General features: G+C 38.8%; 2 protein-coding genes and 1 long non-coding RNA gene across 5 annotated transcripts; 1 reads left to right on the forward strand and 2 right to left on the reverse strand.

Moving 5' to 3' along the window:
• Window positions 1–857: 857 nt before the first annotated feature.
• Window positions 858–2533, reverse strand: LOC148690543 (uncharacterized). 2 transcript variants are annotated; one of them, XR_015956583.1, is made up of 3 exons: window positions 2409–2533; window positions 1280–2132; window positions 858–1205 (listed from the first exon to the last, which is right to left on the reverse strand). It is a non-coding gene; the product is annotated as an uncharacterized LOC148690543 (long non-coding RNA). The 2 variants fall into 2 exon arrangements; XR_015956582.1 differs by having other exon boundaries at window positions 858–1192; window positions 1252–2132.
• A 652-nt stretch (window positions 2534–3185) lies between these two features.
• On the forward strand, window positions 3186–8359 carry LOC137745001 (SWR1-complex protein 4-like). 2 transcript variants are annotated; one of them, XM_088686140.1, is made up of 15 exons: window positions 3186–3495; window positions 3655–3741; window positions 3952–4017; window positions 4123–4182; window positions 4308–4364; window positions 4678–4807; window positions 4982–5052; window positions 5250–5342; window positions 5465–5512; window positions 6087–6254; window positions 6441–6551; window positions 7102–7197; window positions 7519–7587; window positions 7692–7728; window positions 7862–8359. In XM_088686140.1, the coding sequence occupies exons 1-15, from the start codon at window positions 3382–3384 to the stop codon at window positions 7972–7974; spliced, it is 1320 nt and encodes a 439-aa protein (XP_088542266.1). In that variant the 5' UTR covers window positions 3186–3381; the 3' UTR covers window positions 7975–8359. The 2 variants fall into 2 exon arrangements, with proteins under 2 accessions (XP_088542266.1, XP_088542265.1); XM_088686139.1 differs by having other exon boundaries at window positions 3204–3495; window positions 7692–7738; window positions 7860–8203.
• A 3542-nt stretch (window positions 8360–11901) lies between these two features.
• LOC137745380 (PRLI-interacting factor) lies at window positions 11902–14218 on the reverse strand. The gene is made up of 2 exons (XM_068485330.2): window positions 13287–14218; window positions 11902–13004 (listed from the first exon to the last, which is right to left on the reverse strand). Exons 1-2 carry the CDS (start codon window positions 13968–13970, stop codon window positions 12060–12062), a joined length of 1629 nt encoding a protein of 542 aa, XP_068341431.2. The 5' UTR covers window positions 13971–14218; the 3' UTR covers window positions 11902–12059.
• Between the last annotated feature and the right edge of the window lie 11348 nt (window positions 14219–25566).

Here is a 25566-nt window from a genome sequence, read left to right on the forward strand (position 1 = left end):
CCCTCTGACTTCTTGGCTGCGATCTTCAATCCTGCGATCTTCTAATGTGTCACCTGCAACATAAACCCGGAACTTCTGAGGAATATTTTGACCCAAAAAACACATGACAAATCAGAAGCACAGTTCACAGATTAGAAGCAGAGCAAAGCAAATTATCCCTTACATAAACCCAAATCAGAAGCAGACCTTCTTCAAAAAAACGAATACAGAAGTAATCAAACTTCTCTCTCAATTTTGTTTTGTTTCCTCCACAAACCCTAATTTTTCCCCCAATTAATTTTTTCCCAATTAATTTTTTCCACAAACCATATCACCTTCCCCAATTAATTTTTCCCCACCCTCCATCCCCAATTGTTTTTCCCGACACCCATACCCTCATCCCTTTGCTCTTCCCACCCCTCTTTCCCTAATCTCCCCATCCCTAATTTGAAAAATCCAAACAAATTACCTGGAGAAACCTGGAGAACGAGAGAACGAGTTCGCTAGTTTTTGGAACGAGAGAACGAGAGGAGAGATCGCTCTGGTTCGGGTTATGCGAGAGAGCTCTGAAAGGTGAAGAGCATGCGAGAGAGCTATGGAAAGGCGAGAGCGTAGGTGAAGGGAAATATGAGGGCAATTTTAGGTTATTAATATTTCATTAAACGTGTACACTGTTCACCCGTGTGTGGGTGAAAATAAGCTGCTTTTGGAAGCTGCAAATTGCAACTTCTTGTTATCTCCTGGTTTTGGGTTTTTTTTCACCCTCAACTTTGAAACAAAGCTGCTTTTCAAAGTTTACCGAACACCAAAAATTTTCATAGCTTTTTTTCATAGTAGCTTTTATTTTAATCACCTCAATCCCAAACAGGCCCTAACTATCGCAACATCCAAATCCTATTCTTAGAAAACAAACCCAAATCCAAAAATCAAAATTCAATTCCTTCGGATTACCAAGATCTAAACTTTATTTTATTGCTTCTAATAAATCAAATGAGATTAAAGAAAAGGGAACATTGGTATCGTGTAATCGTTGTTGATGTGGGCAAGGCCGACTTTTGCACAGTCTTTGATAGCACCGTTGGCTTTCCTGCATGTTTGAAGCGTCCCCATTTTTCTCTGATGCTTCTTTTGTTGTACAACCCTAATTCCACCACCATTCAGATCGCTTTCTCTCTCACTCCCACTTTCTTTCTCTAGAAGTAGACATAGTGACCTGGCTTGCGGACCTTGAGAATTTATTATGCAATTTTGAAGGATTTAATATTATTATACCTCCAAAATCTTTGACGCATTTGACAACCTTGAGGATGACGGTGATGGGGTTTTCCTCCTTCTTTATCTCACCTCTGTCTCCCTTCTTCTTTTCACTCTTGTCGTTGCTTGTTGCTCCCATGCAACTGTGTTGAATATCTAATTGTAACATAAAATACAATCCTAATCTGATTATCGTATACACTGACTTGGTTCTAACAAAGGGCGAACACAGAAGAAGCATGTCACATATAACTAGACCACTAATTAAAATTTTATTCATGGTTGAATAATTGTGCAAAAAATCGATCAAATCGAAGTCACCAAAATAAGAATCCTATTGTGTTTAGACTCATATTACCAAACATCGTCACAAATCCACAATGTAATGAGAAGGGCATGGAGGTTTCAACTCACCTATTCATATTCCCATACAACAATGAACACTTAAAGACATCTATGGAATCTGGACATCAAAACAAAAGTTGGAGATTCTAGAATGAGTAAATAGATAATGTCTAATTCCGCCCTATCAATATTTGATGTGATGTGTTGGTGGGCCTTGTCACACCACAGACTAGACAATAATATACAGCTAGATATGACCTTGTTATTTGTATTAGTATACATTCTAATAACAAAAATTTTCCACAAATTTTGTAATATATTTCAAGCGTTCTGTTGTTTAAGGATCGTATTCCCCATATCAATGTCACAAACTTGTTGCTCAAACATCTACATTGTGGATTCTGTTGCAACTAGACTTGTAATTCCACGTTGCAATATTATAAATATAAAAATAACATCTCAATTTCAAATGTCTAAGAATGCAACATGTCTATCAGATGTGAATGGGTTCCACGTTGCTAGTTCCAACTGCTAGATGAGTTCCACGTTAACCCCTGCCAACGGAACAGACACTATCATCAATCCCCAAGTCACATAACTTTGTTAACTGCAAGTAACATTCAATCGTAAAATAAAAAATATTACATCGGCAAAGACTCAAAGTGATCAATTTCATACATACACCAAGAAAAATACTCACACATGATCGAAAAAAAGTTATAGTCATTAAAAGGTTGTGACTTGTGACATTGAAAAACATCCACGTTTGCCTCAAATTACAACAACAATGTTAAAATAAGAAAGAGAAGCAAAGTAAAGCCAGATATTACCGTGCTACTACAAGCATTCCATAAATAAATAAAATTTCCCAACCCAATAGCAAGCACATTGTGCAAAGACCAATCGACAAGGTTCGGATATAAATCGTCCTGCAAAGCAGTTGCATCCAAAACCTAAACAAGAAACAAAATTTCCACAAATAAAAAAAAAGCCCCCAAAATCCATCCAAACCCAAATCCCCAAAAGACTAGAAAATGGTGAAAGTCACCTTATAAGGTGACCGCAAACCTTCCGAGGAGCCTTGACCGGGCTATGGTGAACTCTAGTGATCACATCATCGAACCCGAAAGGGGTAAGCGAATGCATTGATTGGCGAGTCTCGCTTTTGAATCGAAAGATGTTGGGGTTGAGTGGGTTCATCTGAATCACACTCCTTTTTCTTAGGCGTCGTCGAAGGGACGATGCCGACAGAGTCAGGTCCAAAGAGGGCAGGCGTATGAGAGTGTCGTAGGTGAGGAGAGAGAGAGCTGTTGGATGAAGATGGGTGAGTTATGGTTCTTCGAGCTGACGATTGGGCGAGAGAAATTTTCGGAGAAATGTGCAAATGACGTCTAGGTGGGAGGAAATAACCATTTTTTTTTTTTTTTTTTTTTTTTTTTTGAAAACCAACGAGCCGATTTTATAGAAGCCTACAAGAGGCAAACAACGGAACAATACCAATAACTTGTGCATATTCCAAATGTCCTATTTTTGTCATTACGAAATGATCATATATCTAACTTGTGCATATTCCAAATGTCCTATTTTTGTCATTACGAAATGATCATATATCTGGTTCTTTTCCTAGGCACCCAGCTCCGCCTTGTCCCATTTTATTTTCAAATGGGTCCAGCCCGATTCTTTTTAATTTTAGGCCCCTTGCTTCTTCTTCCTCGCGTACCCTTCTGCGAAGTCGCACGTTGCGGTGGCTCGTCGTGAAGCCTCGGAGAGTAAGAATCCCCCAAATTGTTGGGGGAAATTGCAATGGATGCCAAGGACATCTTGGGCTTGCCCAAATCCACGCATCCCGCATCCCAGGAGAAGAAATCTCGGCCGTTGAAGGAATCTCAGCGAAAACCAGATGGCATTTCGCGCGAGGTACGATTTGATTGTCTGTGTTTAGGGTTTTTCGGATTTCGTTTAAATTTATCAAATTTCGGGGATAATGCATGGTGGGTTTATCAAATTTTGGTTGTATAATCTTGAACGATTGAGAAATTGAAATGATAATGCGTTTTCGGGCTTTTCGAGTTGCAGGTGTATGCGCTTACCGGGGGTGTTCCACCTCTCATGCCGGCAGTGGAGCCATTACAGCTGAAAAAAAGGCCTCCGACTGATGAAAAGGTTAATTTTGTTCATCATTTGCTTATTTACTCACATTTGTAGTATTACTGGAAGCTAAAAGATTGTAGGATTTATATATTTGAGTTGCTTGGAGATGTAGCCCGTTATAGATTTCATGTAGATTTTTTATTATTTATTATTTATTTTTTGGAGATATTTCACTTCCACAATCAGACTACAGTTATGCTAAGTCTGGCATTATGCTTTCAGATCACTTGGCAGTGGCTTCCTTTTACTAGTTCTGCCCGGAAAGATAATTTACAGCTCTACCACTGGGTATGTTTTGGACCTTTTGTAGCACGCCTCCAAGCTCCGCGTTTCTTTTCCTTTTTCTTTTCCAGTCAGGCTGTGTGTATGACTTTAGTCACTGCTACTATGCAGGTTATAGTTGTAAATGGCATCCCGCCTACAGGTGACTACTCCTTTGCCAAGTATAACAAGGTACAACTATCCTTAATTGTGTTGGGAAAGGATTGTCCCTTTTCTTATGAACATATAATTTGACTTTGTTTCAGGTGAAGTGAATACATATTATATATTGATTTTATTTTTCAAAATCTGTGCAGTCTGTGGACGTTGTCAAGTACACAGACGAGGAGTATGAGAAGCATTTGACTGATGATGTAGGTATCAAATTAAGATTTTATTTGTGTGATGTCATTTTATTTAGGGTATTTGGATTTTAGGGCCTCAATAAGTGCTGTTTTAGATGGAAATATGAAAGCTTTTTTTTTCTTTTTTTTTTAATTTAATTTAGGTTCAGATTTTAAAATCCAGCTCCTCATCATATGAAATGATTTCAAGTGTTCTAATTATAGGAAAATATTGCCATCTGAAATTCCAGCCTCACCGATTATTAAGCTTTAGAAGTAGGAATTGATTGTGAGAATGCTGTACATTGCCTCATTCTCCGTTGTTATATTGTGTCTCCATTAGATGTGGACAAAGGAGGAGACAGATCAATTGTTTGAATTATGTCAACAGTTTGATCTACGCTTCATTGTGATAGCAGACAGGTTCTCGTCTTCTCGTACTGTGGAAGAACTGAAGGAACGCTATTACAAAGGTATTGTCTATCTGTTTTCTTTATGAATTTTTTTTTGTTCACTATTTGGTTCACTCTTATGATGTTCATGTTAAGCTTTAATTTCTATGCTTGAATCTTTAAATGATTCACTGTTTCAGAAAGATCATTGAACTTGGCTATTGCAGATGCTGATTATCCCATTATTTATTGTAGTATCTCGATCTATATTAATTGCTAGAGCGGCGGCATTTCCTGGAAATGTTTCAGAGCATCCTATTGTTAAGGTTTGTAGCTTTGTCAACTGATCTTTTAGGCAAATATTAATTCCTTTTTGTTGGCAGAGAATCTCTCTGGGAATAAGTTAATTCAGCTGTGTATGTATTGGTCTTTATAGACCTTGCATTTGTGGCAGACATGACTGGGCTACCCTTTATTAGTTTCTTTACTTACAGTTTCTCTGCTTTGGTTTCTCTTGGTTTAGGAACCTTACAAATTTACACAAGAGAGAGATCGCAAGCGAGCATTGTCCATGGTTCTCTCTCAAACAAAGCACCAAGAGAGAAAAGATTATGAGGTTTTCATCCATCAATCTAGAGTGATTGATTCTTTAATGTGGCCCTGCAACATTAATTGGGGATTTGATTTTTCAATTGGATACATTCATTCACTTGTTTGATCCATTGTACATTATCTTAGGTTCTGGCAGAAGCCAAAAGAATAGCTGAGTCACACATGGCTGCAAGGGTAAGTTTACCGTTAGATACTATGCTTTGTTTTTATTTACTGGTGAGTTCACGACCATTTAGGAAACTGTACTTTCTTGTCACTTCTACTTTGTGGGTAGAATGAACCGCTATGCTTCTCCAAAGTATACTGCTCTGTATTACACATAGCTATCCATTTTTTTTTTTTTTTTAGGTTTTGGATTTACCTCTTTTCTTTGTGGTAGGGGTATGTTTGTTAACTTCAAGTGTACTTCATTATAGATAGATACATTGTATGTTATGTAAAATTAGACTCTAAGTGATATCAAGGTATTTACTTTTACATTGGCTCTGCATTCCTCCTTGTATTGGTAAACCACTAAACCCTATTTCCTGAATTAGGAGGTATTCCAGCATCCGTTAATGACCCTTTTTCCTATTTACTAGAATTGTTAAAAGTATTTATTAGTGACTCTCAACTTGTGGAAGGGTTATGGCCTATAGACATCATATTATGCCAATGTATTGGTTGTTCAATTTTTAAAATCAGAATGAATAGTTATGTGCATGCATCTGAGTGTTGTGCGTATGTACTTGGTTTTTCTGTGTTTCAGAATGCTAAAGAGTCAGAGTTGCTTGTCACATTTACTATGGATAGTGAGAGGGCTATTGTTTTTGGTGAGACTCTATCACCTCCATCTAACTCTGAGTTCGCCCCTGCAATGGTTGCACATTCAACTTCAATGGCAGAGAATGCCTCTACTCTAGTTTCTCTCCGCATGGTATGTTTAAATGGTTTGCCAGATTTTGTTCTATATCCTCGTTCCTTTCCCGTGAAAGTTACTACTGCATGACTCCTCTGTTTGTATCCTTTTTTTCTTCAAGGAAAATCTTGTACTTAATTTCTTTGAAATATGTAAGATATCCATTCTCGAGTTCATTGACTGGTTGATTGACAAAATTTCCAGCTTCGGGTGTATCTTAGAACATATGCACTTGACCAAATGATCCAAGCTGCAAGCTCATCTGCTGGACTTCGGACTATCAAGCGGGTTGAACAAAGTTTGCAAGAACTTGGGGTCTGTACTACTTCTTGAACTATTGATCAAGTATAGATGCTTTTTTCATTGTCAAACTTGGTAGCATAATCTTGTGCAGCAAATTTTCAGATCCATTACATGTTACCATGGTTGATCTTGTTTCATAAATTTCACCTTTGCTTTGCTTTAAATTTCCTTTACCTTATCATGATAGAGGTTAAATCACTTGGTAATTCAGTTTCATTGCACTGTCTGTCCATTCATGAATATGGATGAATTTCTAGACAATTACTTCTTGTCATAACAACTTATAGAATTCCATTGAAGAGAGATGCTTTGCGGTATTTGGCGATCCTGCTTTGTGTATTCTTAAATTCTATATGAAAGTTAGATGTCATTGTTTGCTCATTTCTTTTTATCTTGTTTTAGTAATAAGCTCAGTTATATTGTTTGGTTCTTGATAATCAAGAATTTTGCCATTCAAAATTGCAAAGTACGTATTTATATTCAGAGCAACATATCCTATGAATATCTTTATTCCTCATTTATTGCTTTTTAAAAGAGTAAAGTTGTGCATTTTGCTTTACAGGTTAATTTAAAGCCAAGAGTTCCAACTAAAGCCGTTTGTGCACAGCATCTTGAACTAAGAAAAGAAATATTGACGCTACTGAATCTTCAGAAACAGGTGTTACTTAGCTAAGCTTTATCTTTTATAAATACTGTAAATATTCATTTATAATTTAGAGAGCATCGTATATCCCCTAAAACATGTATCGATGATATTGCTTATCTCCAAGTGTTAGCACGGGGTGTGTTTTGTAATTCTAATTTCCTTAACCAAACTCACTGTCGTTTGAACAACAACATCATCATTGTTCATCTGTGGCGGTTTCATTTCTGTTTAACTGCAAATAATTTGGTTGCTTAACTGCAGTTTTAAAATGAAGAGTGCATCTTTCTTCAGTTTTGTATTTTATTTGACATAAGTAATACTTTTGGTTATCAGTTACAACATAAGGAGGCAGAAGGCTCATCTTATCGTGATGGTCCGTACGAAACACCAGGCACACCCAAGGTTTGTTGTCCATACTTGTAGCAGGCTTCTCAATTGACAAGCTATCTTGTGATTCAAACGATGAGATTTTTCTGACACTACTGTCTTCTTATTGTGGTGATCAGGATCGCACTTTTGTTCCTGATTCAACAAGTTTCGGAGGTGAAGTATTAGTGATAATAGGAAATTTTGTGTCATCCTACACGCTTGTTTATTGTTTGCTTGTCTGATTCTTTTGGTTGTTCGGAGTGTACTTCTAGTACTGTTGACCTCATTTATATCCATTGGATGTCAGGGGATAGAGTCGGTAAACGAGACCAAAAACGAAAAGCCCTTGGTAGGGCAGAAGCTCCATCATTGCCTGCGCAGTCTAAAAGGCCTAGAAAGTTAAGGGCATCGGATCTGTAGCTCCAGAACTGAGTAAGCAAATCAGCTCTGAGTTGACCTGGCATGCAGAATGCATAATTAAATTGGTGCAGGTCTTCCGATAGTTTCAAATGTAGTAGCAACCGAAGTAGGAGAAGAGGTTTTTGTTTCTAGCAAAGTAATTCTAGTTGGTAGTTAACAGTGACCGGCAATGATGGACTTAACCAGCTTTTTTAAGTAATTCTGAGTTGGGAGCGCCGAGTAATGTGCATGGCATAAGTGGAAGTTCCAATTTCCGTTAAACCATGAGGAAATTGTCCAAGTATAAATAGTCCGAATTACCACATTAGGCTAAAACGATGTGAAATGCTATATTTATGTAAATACATTTCTTGCTAATTCCAATATTAGACTGGTATTTAGCTCATTGAGTGGCAATGTTGAAATGCTGATTAGGAACACGACCTAGTACATTAAGTGTTGTAATATAAGTGGGGGGAAGTTCTTTCGTCAATTGTCCATCGGCTTATGACAATGTAACGGGCCGTGTTCCGGACATCTAGAAAAATCTCTCCTCCAATTGTCTCCGTCTCATCTCGTGTAACGGGTTTCTCTCTCCTTGCACAACAGGTGACTGAACATTTACCCGGCGGCTTGCAGCTTTCATCCGCAGTTCATATAAATGGGTATGGTGGCCAATGTCTCTAATAGTTGAGTTCAAAATCGCTTGTAGTGAAATCCCTTGCCATAACACCTCTGATCCATGCTTAGTATCAACATCTTCCACTTTTCATAATTGCAAAACTCACTCTAAAACACATTTGATCAATGCTTACGAAGTTAGGTTGATTCATTAGGGTATTTTTTTTCTTAGGGGGAATTAATTATAGTAAACATATTTTGACATTTTGTTACGAAAATAATCAGTGTTTATTATGTGATCATTATATCATCATTACGTCATTGGTATATGATTAATATGTTTTGTTTTTAATAAATGATCATTTCCGTAAACAAAATCTCAAAATGTAAATGGTAAAATTTCCATTTTGTGTGTGTATTTTTAGGCATTATCCAAAAGAATCGAACCGTTCTCGAACAGATCCGATCTAGTACAGTTGCCACGATCATTTTTGCTTAAAGCTGAAACGAAATGGTTATGTTGCATGATTCAATTTTCAGTTTTGGGAGTGAATCGGGCCGAACTAAAAGAACAAATATGTCTACAAGGGAGGATCCAACATCATTGAGTTTGATTTCTAAAAGCTCGCAAAACACATGAAGAGGGACTTCCAACAGTTGAAACTTGAGTCAGGCTTAAGAGATTCTACGCACGCGGGAATGAGAGTGAACTTACCGCATGGTTTCATACATTTCATGGTCAGATGAAACTTGAGCTAGATTTCTAATGTGGAAAAACTTAGGAAACTCCGGTCACCCGCATATTGCACATCAAGATTGGGCATGCATACGAAACTGACAACATCGATCGCAATCAACAGGGATTGGCACGCTAGCTACCAACAGAGCAGCCGGTGCTTTCACTTCAGGATGGGGGAGGTTTTAGATATGCAAACCCTACTTCTCTCAAACTGACTTGCACTGAAACTAGTACTGACATCAAAATACCCAAAATCCAAAAGAGTGTTACCTTTTTTTACCTCCCACACACTGTTAATTTCTGTCACTTTCCTTGTGTAGAAGGAAAAAAAAGATGTGTAGATAACACCATCAAACCCACAAAAGCCTATTTTCCGTGTGTTCTCAAATAAAATAACCAAAATTTGATGAACAATGTCTTCAATTGAAGCAGGGTACACCAATACAATCTCTTAACAAGAAGATAACAACACACATTCCAAGGCACTAGAGGGTTAATCAATTTCTTAACGAGAACAAAGTCAAAACCTTAACCTTGGTTGAAACTGAAATTAAAACAAGTCCTAACAAACCAACATCAAAACCCAAACAAAAGTATTTCTAACCTTTGATTCATTGGAACTAGTAAACTACAAAAATAAAAAGGTAAATATTAGTTTATTATCCTCAAGTTTCGTGGTTTTCAACATTTGGTACATGGAGTTTTTTTTCGTCCTAGAACTTAAAGTGTTAATTTTGGGATAGTCTCATATATCCGTTAGTTTGGCTGTTAAATCTCCCGTTAACTGATGAGGTGATGCCCATGTGGACAATGATTGGGCGCCACGTGTCATTAAGGGACCATGTGAAAATTAAAAATTTAGAAAAAAAAATTTTTTGGTCGTCTTCTACCTCCCTTAACCTTTCCTTCCTCCCTTTATCCCTCCATTATCTCATCTGCACCAACCCACCAAACCCTCCTCTCCTCTCCTCTCCTCTCCTCTTCAACTCGTCATACATCCACCTTTCCCCCTCCATCTTCGACTTCACCCATCCACCCACCCAACCCTCATCTTCTCTTCAATGGCCTTCATGAGCTCGAACCTCCGACCCCCATCGACCTAATTTGACAACGGTGGAGAGCCACGGGGTTGGATTGGTGGGGGAAGATTGATCAACCGAATTGGGAAACCATTTTCGGTAGCCCCTGCGTCTTTGATTTTCGAGGAATTTGTCGGGCCAAAATCCAATTGGGAACCCTTTTACGACAACCCACGGGGTTGGATCGGTGGGGGAAGATTGATGGCTACTGGTTTTCTCAGAAGAAGGAGGGAGAGAGACCTATAGACAGAGGAAGAAAGGAAGACAAAGGAAAAAAAATTAATATTTTAATTCCTCTTCCCAAATCAACCCACGCGAACCTAACCGAAGGAGCGAGCACTGTAATCTTTACACCTCGTCTTCTCCATCTTTGTTCGTCTGATTCTCCATCGACCACCATCGATCTCTCCCAACCATTTCTTATCCGTTTGCAGGTGAGATGCAGATGCTGCGGAGATCGAAAGGTAACTGAAATTAGGGCTTCGATGGAGAATTTTAGGATCACAGAACAAATAGATGGTTCACGTGGGTCGATCTAGGGAGAAAGAAGGGAGGGGAGGTGGAGATGGTGGAGGAGAGGGAGGAGGTGGGTCAGGGATGTGAAGAGGGATGAGTGGGATGGATCAGATGAGAGGAGTTGAAGGGGGAGGGGGAAGTTTGAGATTTTTTTTAATTTTTATCATTTAATTTTTAATTTTTTAATATCCATGTGGGCCTATGTTGACACGTGGCACCTAGTCATTGTTCACGTGGACGCCACATCATCAGTTAACGAAGGTTTTGACGGAAAACTTAACAGATGTATGAAAGTGTCCTAAAATTATGACTTGACTTTATGTACCAGACTAGAATGAAAAAAACTTCATATACCAAATATTGAAAACCAAGAAACTTTAGGGTAGTAAACTGAGATTAACCCAAAATAAAAAGCCATAAAATCTCACATGTTGCAAAAACAATTGAACAACAACAATCCTAACCTTGACTGTTTATGAACAATCCGCATCTTCGTCACTTCTCAATCTACTGAGCCAAACTCGCAGGTTTGTCTCCCTTTGAAACTTTTATACCCTCCAAAATGAACTCCTCGACAATTCTTTAGGTAATTTTTGGGTTAGTATTAGCAAATAAACCGACATATATAAATGGGCAGGTTGGAGAGGGGCACGAATGGAATTGGCGTTGCCCCAGTTGTGGTGGGAAGCTGGTGCAGGCCTTGGTTTGTCATAGGTGGAGAGGAGAACACGATATGGTTATGGGCGTTGATGATGGAAGAAATAGTAGACCAAAACACAGCCTAGAAGCCAATAGGGTTTTACACCTTAACTTCAAAGTTTCCTGCTAAGTTACCTTTAGTACTCTGCTTCAGGCATTGTGAAGCATTAACAATAGGTCCTATCCCCACCATCTTTCTTTTCTTCTTTCTCTTATTTCTTTTTCTTTTCATGTTTGACAGTTTCAGTTCGAGCTTGCAAAGCAAGTATATTATTCATGGGTATAAGAAACTAATGAAGTAAAAAAATTCTGATACCATTTCATGCTCCAAGAGCTATTACAAAAAACAATCTACATAGTTGATTTACATTATTCATTTCTTCATGCTTCATAATCTCTTAATCTACACTACTGCCATATTGCAAGAGTACTGGAAACTGAAGGTCTACTAGTTACCTGGATTCAATAGCATAAGTTTCACAACCTCTAAGGAATGACCGACGCCACCAAATCTGGAAGGCTTTGCTGAGGTTAGGACAGTCAGTGCTGTGCTTCGAGAAATGTTGAAACCATTCCGTAAACAGAATGTACTGCTGGTTCAAGGGTAGTGTAAGGAGTGTCTGACCCATAGCTTCCTCCAAACCCTTCATGTCAAGCCCTTTTTGGCACCTTTTCAGCCAACCAAAGTCCAAGAGCATTGGACCAAACCACGCCTCGAGAAGTGCTGATCTTGAATTTGAACCGCAATGCAGTTTTCTGGTCCCCATTGCCACAAGTAAAATTGCTGATACACGACTCAGCTCGTACCTAACCATTGGAGATGTTTGGCCATGCATTTGAAGCAGTTCTTGCTGATTGCCCCATATATCCACAAATTCCTCAGCGATTTGCCGATCAAGCAGGATATCTATCAGCCAATTGATATTATCAACCTGCCTTGAGATGCGTTCAATCATGGGCTTACCTGTCTCCTTAACAGGTCTCTCATGAGAAATGCCGTCACACTCAGAGGCCTCATGAAAGAGGGTAACAAGTGAAGTGAGACAGGATTGACAGACATCATAGATATCATCCTTATTGAGGTCATGATGGTCCTTGTCATACACTGAACTTCTGCATAGCAGACCCTTCACTAGCAACTTGAGCTCATTCCTTGCGTTGACATCTGTACAAGTGGTGATAGACCAAACAAGCTGTCTGGCTAAACTTTGTTGAGAATCCACAGAAGAGTCGAGCAAGTAAAGTCTGGCCAAAATGTCCTTAGTCGTTGCATCATCAAACTTAAACCTTGTAAACAGGCTCCTAAGTTTCTCCTCTTCTTCCTCAGTCCAAGGAACAGCCTCAAGGTATGTTAAACAGGACAAGACACCTTTTGTGAATATGATGCCTGCTGATGCCTAGTAAACATTTGATTCAAAACAATGCATACTCATATTATAAACATACTCCATAAATAGTAACAAAGTTTCCACAAACTGATGAAATTGTAGTTTTATCAATGTCCGTCGACCTTAAACCATCCGGTGTTTTCTAACTGGTTTTAATCAATGTTACTCCTTCCCTTTTATTGCAAATTACGCCAACAAAATCCGAGAGAAAAAAAAATCTGAATTTAAAAACTCGAAAGTTAATCAATATGCCAAGAAAACAGAAAATACAAGAGGGAGCAAAGCACTAACCTCAAGCACATCAATAACCTTATATACTCCCATCCTGGAGAGACGCTTCGTGACATCATCATCCTCATCAAACATAAGTTCAATGGTTTCTCTGAAAACTGTCAAATTCTCAACTTCTGGCACCTCTATTCTACACATTTTTGAACCACTTCCCACCACACCCTTTCTATAATCCCTGATTAAACCCGCAAATAACTCCGAATTCGCACTCAAAACCTCCGAATTCAGCTCCAATATCAAACCCCCACCTCTTTTCCCCCTCAAATTCAACCTCACGTCGAACACATTGCTCCCACAACCAGGCCGGACCCTCTGGCTCGGCGTCCGAACACTCTCGGGTTTCAAATGGGTCGTAGCCCCGACGGCTGGAGATGGAATGGGGCCGGGTTCTTGGATCGAACCCGGAAGCGGACTGGAATCAATTGGGGAGACTCGACCCGGGGACAAGATCCGACGAGGGTCTATCCGACCCACCAAGCCCAATCCGGATTTGGAGCTCTGAGGCGAGTTGGGGACGGAGATGGAGGTGTGTTTGGACAAAGTGCTGGATTTTTTGCTGTTGCTGTGAAGGGGTTTGGAGTGCTTAGGGTTTGCGAAGGCTTCTGGGCTTGAAGGCGGGACTGTCAGCGAGCAACACCATGATCTTCGATAGGAGCTCTGTCTTTTGCGGAAGGAATCGTCCATGGCGATGAGTTTTGGATTACCGAGTCAGGTCACGAGTAACAGAGACGGAGAGAGAGAGAGAGAGAGAGAGAGAGAGAGATATGTTGCAGTGGCATTGTTTTCTGAGAAGATGCGTTTCTTTGTTTCTGCAGGTGACAGTGCGAGAGAGGGCTGTTCCTTCTTTCTTTATTATTATTTCTTGCTCTTTTGGGGAGATTCTATTTGTTTTCTTGGAAAACCTGCGAATTTTTTGAGTGTTATTCTGTAATGTTAAAAATGTTGGGCTTTATTCCTACTTAATATTATAATTTAGTGGTATTTCTCTTTATTAGTGAGTAAAAAATTTTAAGTTCAATTCTCGCTAAAATGAGTTTGAATCATATTATTGCTAGTCCACAGTCTCACCTACGATAATATCGTTTGTTAAAAAATAAAATTGATTTATATTTTTGGTGCATTTTTGCTTGCCACACTATGGTGATAATATTATCCTATTTATTATCATTTGATGCATTTAACTTTTAATTTTCTTTCTATTCATTGTACATATTTCGAAATTTAAACTCATTTAATTTTTTGTCTATTCAGGGTACATATCTCAAAATTTAAATTCATTTTAACATTAATAAATAGATTGGTGAGAATCACCATCACTTAAGAGTTGTGAGCAAAAATATTCTCTTATTTTTTTCTCATCCAAAAACAATTTTAGTTTTAATAACTTGCACATTTGGGATAGAAACATGTCTTCGGCAACAAAGAAAGCTTTCTTATTTGATGTATTGGAATTGGTTTTTATCGTGGTCACACTTGTCTATGATGATAGGCAAATAGAAGGTTTTATCAAAAATTTTGTTCATACATTTATCATTTTGTTTTCTTGAGGAAAACAAATAAAACTGTATTTTGGAGAGAGACCAATTTTTTAATTTATTTCAGAGAAGATGAAACTTATTCATGTGGCAGGTAATATTGTGACGACTCGTCCCGAATTAATATATATTTTATCCTCGAATGTGTGAAAATGACGATTATACCCTGAAGTCGTAGTGATGTGAATGTACGTCTATGGTTTTAAATTATTTTCCCGTTGACGTCATTAAATCGTACTCGATGTCATGAGAGTGTTGACGTGATTTAGGGCCAAGTTGGGTTCGTAATGAAAATATTACGAATAAACGATAGTGGATCGGCTTACTAAGTCAACACACTTTATACTAGTTTGAGAGAACTATTCTTTAAGCCGATTAGCTAAGTTATTTATATAAGGGATTGTTAAATACCACGGTGTTTTGGTTGGTATTATTTCTGATCGAGATCCTAGGTTCACTTCTAAGTTTTGGGTGGCTTTCCAGGAAGCTCTTGGTATGAGATTGCTCTATAGTACGGCGTATCATCCACAGACAAACAGGCAATCTGAGAGAACTATCCAAACACTAGAATATATGTTGAGATCTTCAGTATTGCAGTTTGGTGACGCTCGGCATAAGCGTTTGGACTTAATTGAGTTTGCCTACAATAACAGCTACCATTCTAGTATCGGTGTGTCACCTTTCGAGGCACTCTATGGTAGGCCATGTCGTACTCCTCTTTGTTGGTCAGAAGTTGGTGAGAGGGTGTTAGTGGGCCCAGAGATTGTTGATGAGACCACCTAGAATATTGATAGGAGCATATTCATGCGACTTAAATGGCTTGTTCTCGTGCATTTACGTTATGTTTCTCTAGTTATTTTAGTCCTTTATGCTTCTTTTGTGTGTTTTCAGGTTCTAAGGGCTTAGTGATGCGAGATTTACTTGACACTCAAATTAAACCCTCGTTTGACAATTGTAGTAGAATGGATAAGTGAGGGATCGTTCTAGACCGGGGATTAGGAGGGCTTGCTAAAACCTTCTAAATTGACTTAAAAACATAAAAACTAAATTAAAATACTCTTAACAAGACTACTATGACTCAGAAAGGCTTTGAAAAACTCAAATTGTCTAAAACAATCAAATTGACTCAAATAGAAGCTAGAACTTGATTTAGACGAATTTGCAATTGTTTATGACTCCAAAAGCTTAAAGATACAAAAATAAAACAAATACGAATGATTAAGACTTAACAAAATAGGGGGGGGAATTGTGGTTGGACGATATTAAATTAAAAAGACAGAATATAATTAAAGGCAAAATGTAAATATGAATGTGATAAAAATATGGATGATGGAATAGCCAAGGGGTTCTTCTCCACACATGTTACACTTGCAAACAAAATTGATTCTCAGTTGGTCTTTCGATAAGTTGTGAAACTCAATGCTCCAAGTTAATTAGATCCGCTCAGATTAACTTTCAGATTTCCCTAAATTCGTTGGATTGAATGGAATACGCATTACAACCAAATTATTCTTAATCAAAGTCCCTAACTATGGAATACGCATGATAGAGACATTCAACAAAGATCATTAAGTTCAACGGAAATCATAAACATCGACGAGGCATTCGTTACTATGGAATACGCATGAAACTTATGCCAAGAATTCGTTTAACGCGATTGTTTATAAGCAACCTCCACTACTTGTGAATATAAGTTCATAGCGATTAGGTGAAATTCACTTATATTCTAGCGTCATATTTATGCATGAAAATTAAGCTTGCAATCTCAATGAACATACATAAATAAGTTATCAATCAAACAGTTAAACGAATTGAATCCACAACTTATGAAATTCCAACCAAACGTAATCAATTCAAATTGCAAATATAAACATAGTTTCGAATCACCCCCTAGCTAAAGGGGGTTTAGTTCCTCATAACTTTGAAATCAAAGAAACCCCTAAACATTCCAACAACTCAAACTTGAATTGTATGAACGTTTAGGCACTCTTCTCTTCCATTACAAAACAAAGAAAATTGAATTTAAACATTGAAATCAAAGAAACACCTAAAGATTCCAACAACTCAAACTTGAATTGTATGAACGTTTAGGCACTCTTCTCTTCTTCGTTATTGTAGCACAAGGTCTAAGTGAGCTTTGGGGATTATGTGAAGTGTTTTGGAGGGATGGGAAGTGGTTGGATAGTGGCTGCAATGGAGGAGAAAAAACTGCACAGAAATGGAAGGGGATTTGCGGCACAAGGGTTGTGTTTGTGTTGTGTGAAGTGTATGAAATGAGATGCTTCTTGAATGAATGAATGCAAGGGTATTTATAGGAGTAATGGAGGGAACATGACAGCTAGGAGGTGGGTGGAAATGTGGCTGCAAGTTTGGTGAATGATTATAAGTGAATGCATGTGAATGTGGCTAGGTTGGAAAGCTGGAAATCTGAAAATGCAAATGGGAATGCTGAAATGCAAAGGTGGCCACGGTTTTGAGTGTGTTTTGTGTTGGAAATGCATGTGAATGCATGTGAATGTTGTTTGTGTGAAGTGTGTGTGGGTTAAAGAGTGAATGGTGGTGTAATGATGAAGTGTGATGGCTGAAAATGTCAAGGGAAATGCATGTGATTGCACGGCAAAGAATTTCAGGATGCATATGTGTTGGTGTGTTGTGTGATTTGTTTTGTGGTTGATGGGAATGTGGTTGAATGATTAAATGGACATGTGGGGTGTAATTGAAAAGGGAATGCAAAGTGAATGAATAATGAATGCATGTGCACTGTTTTTGGGAGAAAGGTGGCTGAATGTGCATGTGAATTAGGTTGTGAAAACATGTGGAATGTGGCTGGAATTGATGAGTAATGCACGGTTTTGTTGTTGGTTCTTTGGTGATGAATGCAATGATGAAATGGATGGGAGTGCATGTGGATTAGGTGGTGTAATGATGAAGTGGGAAGTGGAAGAATGTGGTTGGAAATGGCTAAGGGGATGCACGGCTAGGAAGAAGAATGAATGATGTGCATGTGTGTATGCATGTGAAGATGCTAATAAATAATGCATGTAGGGTTAGGAAATAAAATCATAACTTAAAGGGGAATGATTAAAGGGTTTTGAAAGGTTTTGCATGGCTTTGAAGTGAATGTGGATTGGGCTAGAGTTTAAGTACATGAAATGGACCCAAATTGCTCCCCCTTGCATGGCAAGGAATGGTGTTTGTGTTAAGCCCAAGGCAAGGTGAATGTGATTGGGTTAGGGCCATTGTTTTGTGTCTTCAAGTGCATACAAGGCCTTCAAATTCGTCCATCCTCTTGGCTTCATGGATAAGCTATCCAATCCATGCTCAAAAATGCTCCAAATGGCCTCAAAATGCACTTTCTTGCTCCCTAGGCCCTTAGAACCTGAAAACACACAAAAGAAGCATAAAGGACTAAAATAACGAGAGAAACATAACGTAAATGCACGAGAACGAGTCATTTAAGTCGCATGAATATGCTCCTATCACTTAGGGAGCAAGAAAGTGCATTTTGAGGTTATTTGGAGCATTTTTGTGCATGAATTGGATAGCTTAATCATGGAGCAAAGAGGATGGACGAAATTGAAGCCTTGTATGCTCTTTGGGGACATCAAACAAAGGGCCTAGCCCAATCAAACAAATCCTTTGAGCCATGGAAAACCTCTAGCCCAATCAAACACATTATGCCATACAAACCAACCTATTTTAGGCCCATTCTATGTACTTAAACCCTAGCCCTTTAAACTAGTTCATTTATCACTTATCAAATCATTCACTTATCACTTAATATATCATTCATTTATTTCACTTCCATACTCCTCTTAATTCCACATGCATTCTCACACATGCACATCATTCACTCACATTTCCACCATTCATTCTTTATTCCACAAACAAGTCACATGCATTCACACATCAACAAAACAACTTCAATGTCGTGGGTTCCCATTTCCTTTCCAAACATCTCACATGCATTTCCACCTTCCTACTTCATCATTTCACCACATTCTCCCTCTTTAACTCACATGCATTCATCATAATTCACAACACAAAACAGCCAACACACCACAAACACTTCCATCTTCTCCCTAGCCGTGAGTCTCTCCATTTTCTGCACCATTCCCTTCCCTTTCTCCTCCATTTCTTCCATTTCCATAATCCCCCAATCCATTCAACACACCAACAACATCCCTTAGTCCTTGTGCTACAACGAAGACGAAGAGAAGAGGGCCTAAACGTTCATACAATTCACGTTTGAGTTGTTGGAATGTTTACGCGTTTCTTTGATTTCAATGTTTAAATTCAATTCTCTTTGTTTTGTAATATGAGGAATGGAAGAGAAGAGTGCCTAAACGTTCATACAATTCAAGTTTGAGTTGTTGGAATGTTTAGGTGTTTCTTTGATTTCAAAGTTATGAGGAACTAAACCCTTTTTGGCTAGGGGTGATTTCAATACCATGATTATTTATGTGATATGAATTGATGAATTCCGGTTATGAACTCTTGATTCGTGAATGCAATTGGCTTAACTATTTGATGATTAACTTATTTGTGTTTGTTGATTGAGGGTCGACACTTAATTAGCATGCATGAATATGTGGCTAAAGTTTAAGAAGGTTTCACATAATCGTTACTAACTTATACTTGAAGGTAGTGAAGGTCGCTTGTCACGATCGCGTTAAGTTTAATTCTTAGCATGAGTAACATGATGTCATAGTTGCAAATGCTTTGTCAATGTTTATGGTTTTCATTATTCTTAATGATCTTCGATTGTATCTCTATTATGATGACATGTAGGGAACTTTTGAGAATGTTTTGGGTTGTCGAATGATGCCATCCAATCCAATAATATAAGGAAAATCTGAGGGTTAACTAGTGATGTCACGGTTAATTTGGGGCATTGTCGTTCATAATTCAATGAAGGAATAACTGGAAATTGATTCATATGCATAAATATCATGTGTAGAGAAGGAACCCTTAGCTAGCTTCCCATCCATTCATTTCCGTCAAATCCATATTTACAATTTGTTTTGTTTCCAAGTATTCATTTTAGTTTAAATTCGTCCAAATCCAATTCCCCCCTATTTCGTTGAAGTCTTAATCATTTGATTTGTCTTATTTTATGTTTTTAAGTATTTGGAGTCTTTTGAACTTGTTTTGAGTCTTTTAGTTTGTCTTAGTGTTTTAAAAGTTAGTTTTAAAGCCATTCTGAGTCATAGTAGTCTTGTTAAGAGTATTTTAATTTAGTTTTTATGTTTTTAAGTCAATTTAGAAGGTTTTAGCAAGCCCTCCTAATCCCCGGTCTAGAACGATCCCTCACTTATCCATTCTACTACAATTGTCAAACGAGGGTTTAATTTGAGTGTCAAGTAAATCTCGCATCAAATATTCACGTAATTAAAGCTAACCTGAAAGCGGCCCAGGATCGACAGAAATGCCTTGCTGATAAACACGCCACTGATAGGGTGTATAAAGTTGGAGATTGGGTATTTCTCCCCGTGGAAGGGCATTCTACGATTCAGTAAGAAAGGTAAGTTAAGTCCTCGCTACATTGGACCATACCAGATCACCGAGCGAGTCGGTGAAGTCGCCTATAGACTTGAGTTACCTCCAGAATTATCACGGGTGCACAATGTTTTTCATGTTTCTGATAGGAGCATATTCATGCGACTTAAATGGCTTGTTCTCGTGCATTTACGTTATGTTTCTCTCGTTATTTTAGTCCTTTATGCTTCTTTTGTGTGTTTTCAGGTTCTAAGGGCCTAGGGAGCAAGAAAGTGCATTTTGAGGCCATTTGGAGCATTTTTGGGCATGGATTGGATAGCTTATCCATGGAGCCAAGAGGATGGACGAATTTGAAGGCCTTGTATGCACTTGAAGACACAAAACAATGGCTCTAGCCCAATCAAACACATTATGCCATACAAACCAACCTATTTTAGGCCCATTCTATGTACTTAAACCCTAGCCCTTTAAACTAATTCATTTATCACTTATCAAACCATTCACTTATCACTCACCACATATCATTCACTTATCACTTAACATATCATTCATTTATTTCACTTCCATACTCCTCTTAATTCCACATGCATTCTCACACATGCACATCATTCACTCACATTTCCACCATTCATTCTTTATTCCTTTCCAAACATCTCACATGCATTTCCACCTTCCTACTTCATCATTTCACCACATACTCCTCTTAATTCCACATGCATTCTCACACATGCACATCATTCACTCACATTTCCACCATTCATTCTTTATTCCTTTCCAAACATCTCACATGCACTTCCACCTTTCATCCACAATGATTCATGATTCATTCACTTTGCATCCTTTAAATCACATACTTTTCCATCATTAATTAGCCACTTGCATCTTAAACAAACAACCATATGTTCCCTCCACTACTCCTATAAATACCCTTGCATTCATTCATTCAAGAACATCTCATTTTCATACACAACACACCACAAAACACTTCCATCTTCTCCCTAGCCGTGAGTCTCTCCATTTTCTGCACCATTCCCTTCCCTTTCTCCTCCATTTCTTCCATTTCCATAATCCCCCAATCCATTCAACACACCAACAACATCCCTTAGTCCTTGTGCTACAAAGAAGACGAAGAGAAGAGGGCCTAAACGTTCATACAATTCACGTTTGAGTTGTTGGAATGTTTATGCGTTTCTTTGATTTCAATGTTTAAATTCAATTCTCTTTGTTTTGTAATATGAGAAATGGAAGAGAAGAGTGCCTAAACGTTCATACAATTCAAGTTTGAGTTGTTGGAATGTTTAGGTGTTTCTTTGATTTCAAAGTTATGAGGAACTAAACCCTTTTTGGCTAGGGGTGATTTCAATACCATGTTTATTTATGTGATATGAATTGATGAATTCCGGTTATGAACTCTTGATTCGTGAATGCAATTGGCTTAACTATTTGATGATTAACTTATTTGTGTTTGTTGATTGAGGGTCGACACTTAATTAGCATGCATGAATATGTGACTAAAGTTTAAGAAGGTTTCACATAATCGTTACTATCTTATACTTGAAAGTAGTGAAGGTCGCTTGTCACGATCGCGTTAAGTTTAATTCTTAGCATGAGTAACATGATGTCATAGTTGCAAATGCTTTGTCAATGCTTATGGTTTTCATTATTCTTAATGATCTTCGATTGTATCTCTATTATGATGACATGTAGGGAACTTTTGAGAATGTTTTGGGTTGTCGAATGATGCCATCCAATCCAATAATATAAGGAAAATCTGAGGGTTAACTAGTGATGTCACGGTTAATTTGGGGCATTGTCGTTCATAATTCAATGAAGGAATAACTGGAAATTGATTCATATGCATAAATATCATGTGTAGAGAAAGAACCCTTAGCTAGCTTCCCATCCATTCATTTCCGTCAAATCCATATTTACAATTTGTTTTGTTTCCAAGTATTCATTTTAGTTTAAATTCGTCCAAATCCAATTCCCCCCTATTTCGTTGAAATCTTAGTCTTAATCTTTCTTATTTTTAGTTTTGCTTTCTTCGAGCATTAAATAGTGTTTTATATTGTGTTTTTATGTTTTTAAGTCAATTTAGAAGGTTTTAGCAAGCCCTCCTAATCCCCGGTCTAGAACGATCCCTCACTTATCCATTCTACTACAATTGTCAAACGAGGGTTTAATTTGAGTGTCAAGTAAATCACGCATCAAATTTTGGCGCCGTTGCCGGGGATTAGCAACTTTGCTAATCCTTTGTCTTTATTTTTATATATTTTTTTTTTGTTTTTCGTGCATTCTTATTTCAGATTCTTAGTTTGTTTGTTTCCTTGTTTTTTTAGGTACTGTGTATGACTCGTCGCTCTCGGCCTATTATAGAGAACATCTCCGACTTTGACGGTGATTTTGAACGCACTTTGAGGAGAACGAGGAGTCAACAAGAGCCACCACAACCTCCACCACAACCTGGGCTTGAAGAAGACGAAGTAGGTGTAGAAGAAAAGCCCACGGATCAGATTTTTGAAGAAGAACAAGCCATGGCAGCAGATAATAGAACCATCAAGGAGCTTTCGGCCTCGGGTTTGGATAATGCATTGCCTCTTTGTATCCAATACCCCACGGCTGCAGAGGGGAAGACTGAGGAATTTGAACTCAAATCCAGTTTGTTACACCATATTCCGAAGTTCCATGGCTTGTCTATGGAAGACCTCAACAAACACTTGAAGGAGTTCGAGGTGGTTTGTTCGAGCATGACCCCCGTCAATGTGGATGGGAGTATATTGAAGATGAAGGCCTTTCCATTTTCACTTATGGACAAGGCCAAAGATTGGCTCTACGAACTAGCCCCGGGAACTGTGACTTCGTGGGAGAGTATGAAGCGTGCTTTCTTGGAGAAATTCTTCCCTACTTCGAGAGTGATTCTCCTACGGAAGAAAATTAGTGGTATTCAACAGAATCATGGTGAGACATTCCCGGCTTATTATGAGCGCTTCAAGGGCCTTGTAGCTTCATGTCCTCAACATCAAATGAAGGAGGAACTTCTCCTTCAATATTTCTATGAGGGCCTCCTTCCTATCGAACGTCAAATGCTTGATGCATCAGCGGGAGGAGCATTGGTGGACAAAACACCAAGGGATGCCAAGATTCTCATAGCCAACCGAGCGCTCAACGCTCAACAATATGAAGGAGTGGGCCAAAGGGAAGCCCCACGGCAACAAAGTGTAAATGAGGTGAGTGCTATTTCTGAAATTCAATCACAACTTGCTAATCTTAATTCTCTTGTTTCTCAGGTTGTGATTGGTCCAAAAACACAAGAACACCAAGTTTGTGGCGTGTGCTCAATTCAAGGGCATCCATCCGACAAGTGCCCTCAACTAATCGAGAATGGTGGGTGGGAATCTGCCAATGCAATTGGTTTCCAAGGACAATATCAAAACAACCCATACTCGAACACTTACAATGCCGGATGGAGGGACCATCCAAACTTCAAATGGAGGGAGCCACAACAAGCTGCCCAACAAGGAGGATTTAGGCCAAACCCCCCTGGTTTTTATTCCAAGCCGTATGCACCCCAACAACCTTCGACATCATCTCATTCAGGTACGTCCTTGGAAAGTGATCAAGCTATGCAATTACTAACCTCTATTTCGCAGGGGTTGCAAAATCAAAACAACCGGATAGCAAATAACGAGAAGGAGATGACGGATATGAAGAAACAAATAGGGCAGATTTCTGAGTTCCTTGGACAAATTAGAGAGCAAGGAAAGCTTCCTAGCTCAACCACAGTCAATCCAAAGGGAGGATTCGAATCCGCCAAGGCCATCACCCTAAGGGGTGGAAAAGAAGTTGGGACCGAGCCAAACAATCCCAAATCTGCCCAGAAAGTAGATGAAGAGACGACACAACCTGAGGCAGATCACCCTAACTCGGCCAAATCAGGTAATTTAAGTTCAAATTCATGTACTTCACGTCCTAATCTGCCCAATGTACCTTTTCCTCGTAGGTTCATGCAAGAAAAAAAGGAAGAAAGCGAGAAGGACATTCTTGAAACGTTCCGGAAAGTGCAAGTGAACATACCGCTTCTTGATGCAATCAAACAGGTTCCAAAGTATGCTAAATTCCTCAAGGACCTATGCAATACAAAGAGAAGAAGGGCAAACAAAGAGGTAGTGAAGGTAAGCGAGAATGTGTCCGCTGTTTTGCAACGTAAACTGCCTACCAAGTGCAAAGACCCCGGTAGTTTCACGATTCCTTGTGTGATTGGACATAATCGTTTTGAACATGCCATGCTTGATTTAGGTGCATCCATAAATGTCATGCCTTATTCTATTTATGCATCTATGAATTTGGGTGAATTAAAACAAGATGGTGTAATTATACAATTGGCCGATCGTTCTAACGCGTATCCAAAAGGAGTTTTGGAAGATGTGCTTGTGCAGGTGAACCATTTAATTTTTCCGGCTGATTTCTACGTCCTAGACATGGAGGATTCAGCCCATTCTACATCTTTGCCGATTCTCCTTGGTAGGCCATTCATGAAGACGGCCCGAACGAAGATTGATGTATACAAAGGCACCTTGACAATGGAATTCGATGGGGAAGTGATTGATTTTAATATTTCTGAAACTATGAGATATCCCGTTGATGACCATTCTTGTTTTTCCATTGATGTTATCGATTCTTTGGCGCAGGTATACCTTGAAGAATTGAACGAGGACGCCCTGGAAACAACCATCACTAAGGCCATAGAGCGCAAAAATGAAGGATTTGGGCCAATGCAAGGCCACGGCAAGGAGGAGGAATTCTTTGCAATGGGTTCTAGTGAAGAAATAATTGAGGTTGTGGCAGACCTTGAGTCATTGCCACAACAATATGGTAAGGTTCCACTCTCACTTTCAAATTCAGTTTCCACTAAGATGCTACCTTCTGTTGTTCAGGCACCATCGCTTGAACTTAAGCCGTTGCCGGACCATTTGAAGTATGTGTTTTTGGGAAAAGGCGAAACATTGCCCGTCATCATTTCATCAAGTCTCACGGCAATGGAGGAGGAGAAGCTTGTGAGGGTGCTGCGAGAGCACAAAACGGCCATAGGGTGGACTTTGGCCGACATTAAAGGAATAAGCCCTACCACATGCATGCACCGTATACTTCTTGAGGAGGGGGCTAAACCAACTCGAGAGGCTCAACGCCGTCTCAACCCTCCGATGATGGAAGTGGTAAAGAAGGAAATAATCAAGCTTTTGGATTGC

This window comes from Pyrus communis, chromosome 15 (assembly GCF_041283825.1).
Source record: "Pyrus communis isolate YQ-2024b chromosome 15, ASM4128382v1, whole genome shotgun sequence".
Taxonomy (NCBI): domain Eukaryota; kingdom Viridiplantae; phylum Streptophyta; class Magnoliopsida; order Rosales; family Rosaceae; genus Pyrus; species Pyrus communis.